This window comes from Halyomorpha halys, unplaced genomic scaffold (assembly GCF_000696795.3).
Source record: "Halyomorpha halys isolate HHAL.00 unplaced genomic scaffold, Hhal_1.1 Scaffold1142.1, whole genome shotgun sequence".
Classification (NCBI taxonomy): domain Eukaryota; kingdom Metazoa; phylum Arthropoda; class Insecta; order Hemiptera; family Pentatomidae; genus Halyomorpha; species Halyomorpha halys.
This window is the reverse complement of record NW_027113900.1, coordinates 91,396-94,365: the sequence shown is the minus strand read 5'-3', so window position 1 is coordinate 94,365 and position 2,970 is coordinate 91,396. Positions and strand designations below refer to the sequence as shown.

Here is a 2,970-nt window from a genome sequence, read left to right as displayed (position 1 = left end):
TTTACATTGGGAAGGGCTCGGCCGCCAGGGGTCGGCGAGCCACCAATGGAAGATGAAGATCAAGAGGACAGCGAAGAAGCAGGTTGAGACCAGGAGAGCTGGACTAGGCTGCGCACTGGAGGTGACAACCGGAAGTGCTGGGCTGCACCACGTTTTTATAATAATTGTCCCAAAAAATTAAATGGTCCACCATTAATTTTGTATTTATGAAAATAAAATGTTAAAAAAAAAGATGTTTATTGGCAACAGTGGCATGCACAATCCTAACGCGCTACCCCACTGTTGCTGAACCCCGTATGACAGCAATGCCAGGAAGGGGGAACAAAAAAAAAAAAAAGAAAAAAAAAAGTAGGATAGAGTTTATATCGGTTGGATTTTAGTTGAGATGTGGATGTGGATGTGGATCAGGGGCTGGGTAATTTGTATGACTCGGAGCGCTGAGTGTTGAGTGAACCTGTCGTGAGGTGTAGAGTACAGGATCTATTTTCACTGGTAATTGGGGTGTTGAAAACTTAGATTCGAATCCTTTCATGGTCACAATACTTTCCCTTACTATTTATTTCATTCACAGGTAAGTAAAAAAAAAAAAAAAAAAAAAAAAACTTCGATAACATTTTAATAAATTATTCTTAAATCTTACCTCTAACACTGTATGGGATGCGCTATGTTTCTCAACAAGAAGCTGATAACCACGAGATTTCATAGCAGTATCCAGTTGTTCTAAGTTGCTTATGGGCTTTTCTAAACATTAAAAACATTTATTTTTATACAAATGTAATAATTATTTTGTCATATAAAAATTTGAAGACTCGAGATCAGAGTTTGCAATTACATCTGTAAACCAGTACTACGGCATTGAATGAATTATAAATATAATTAATGCAGCAATATAGTTTACGATCTGGCAGTAATTAATATATCCTCAGTCATTTGTAATAATTAAGACTGGTGTTATGGAACTAACTATTATTTAAAAAAACAATCTTTATTTAGAAATCTGTATTTGAATAGTCTTATTACCATTTCCAGCATTTATAACAGCTAGCATATGATTTGGTACTGACCTAATTATATTCTTAATGATTATTGTTAGATCAAACGGGAGACTGGGATTTTACGGGCACGTGGTTAGAATTAAAATTGAGAGACTAAATAGGAATATTGTCGACAAAGTCAGCAGCTAAAAAAGTATAGGGGGATATGCAAAAAAAGTGAAAGAGGAACTGGGTAGACTAAAAATAAGGAATGAAGACTGCTTGGATAAAGGACATTTTGGGGATAAATTAAAAGAGTTCTTGTGGGAAAGAAGGAGAGCCGAGGGAGAAAATGGACTGAGGAAGAGGGGAGGAACTGTCCAGGAGAAGTGCATGTCCCTGGCCCGAAACTTTTACACGAATTAGTACTATTTAGTACCCAAATATGAGAATTGGTACCTAATTAGTACTAATTCGTACTAAAATTTCAGAATTAGTAACCAAAAATATCGCGACTTATTACGTGTTCAATTCTGCCGGGCCAGGGACATGCCAGCTCGGCACTTTACGAATTTCGAGTTAAAACTTATAGACGAATTAGTAGCTAATTGGTACTATTTAGTACTAAAATATCAGAATTAGTGATAATAAAGATCAATTATAAAAAAATTATCAAAAGTAATTATAGTTATCTAATTAAGAATAACAAACAAAAACAAATTATATTTATAGAATTAATAAAATAAATAATTTCATCAGGACCAGGAGACTGGGATTGTACGGGCAAATGGTTTGAATGAAAAATTAGAAACTAATAGGAATATTTTCAACAAAGTCTGCAGCTAAACAAGTAAACTGAAAAAAATATTTGAGAACAAGAATGAGAAGAAAAAAAGGAATAAAAATAAATGAAGAGTTTATAACAGGATGTATTGGATCTGCCTGGGGTCAGTCTTCGTGATGAGGTAGGATTGTCTACCTTGTATTGCACCTTTAATGGTCTCCTGGACCAGACTTTTGAAGTACATTTCTCAATATTAGGACTGATCAACCATTTATCAAAGTATCTTTCTACATCATTGATGTGAGGCTACAGTATATTTCTGGCCATTATAATGTACTGTGGTTGAAAAAATAAAACCGCTGTATCATCAGCAAGCACATCTGTGGAGGTATCTGTGGCCTATATGATATCATGAAGAAAAAAATCAAAGAGAATTAGGGAAAGAACAAAACTTTGTGGAATATCAGCATAGAACTGTAGTGACACGCTACCTGCTGGTCTAGACCATTATCCATCCGTAATCGTTTCCCACAATACGGAAGAGCTTTAGTTCGTTTTCTCTAGCCATTTATTGTGTTTGTTTATTCAGTAAACTGTAACTAGTGAGGGGGGAGCTGGCACAGCCTTTTGAGGATTTGAGTTCCTCGACTTGCCACCAGAGCGCTGCGCTGTTAGTTCAGATGGTGTCCGCTAGATAGCAGCACCATCGGCAGTAGTGAGAATATGGGCGAGCTGGGACACTTCCGTGAGCAGCCAATCAGAAGCCAGCATTTTGGTGACGTCACACATGGCGGGAGATTTGAATTCTAAATAAATATTCGGCTCGACCCACGCTTAACCACTCACGTGGTATGTCACGTGACCAGTCACGTGATCATTAGGCAGCCAATGGGAGGCTAGTAATTAGTCACGTGACCCCCTGGCGGGGGATTTAAATTTAGTTCGACATAACCTTAACCACTCACGTGATCATTAGGCCACGCCCTCTTTTAAGTCACGTGACTCATAGGGGCTGAGTGTGCCCGGCCGCCATTTTGTTTTTTGATTGCATTATGAGGATCTCGCGTTACCCCCACCACCCATTGATGGATCAGGTAACCACTTTTATACTACAACCAGTAGGGCTAGGGGTACTCGGCCGCCATTTTCCTTATTGATCACCATCATTTTATTATGAGGGTCTCGCGGCCTGTTTCTTTTCGTTCAGCGCCA

The 2,970-nt window shown here is 38.1% G+C and overlaps 1 protein-coding gene across 1 annotated transcript in view; it reads right to left on the bottom strand.

Moving 5' to 3' along the window:
• Positions 1 to 2,970, bottom strand: part of Ir40a (Ionotropic receptor 40a) — a 103,960-nt gene that overhangs the window by 43,209 nt on the left and 57,781 nt on the right. The window contains exon 9 of the mRNA XM_067051160.1: positions 641 to 741. Within this exon, the coding sequence (XP_066907261.1) occupies positions 641 to 741 (101 nt within the window). The remainder of the gene's footprint in view (positions 1 to 640; positions 742 to 2,970) is intronic.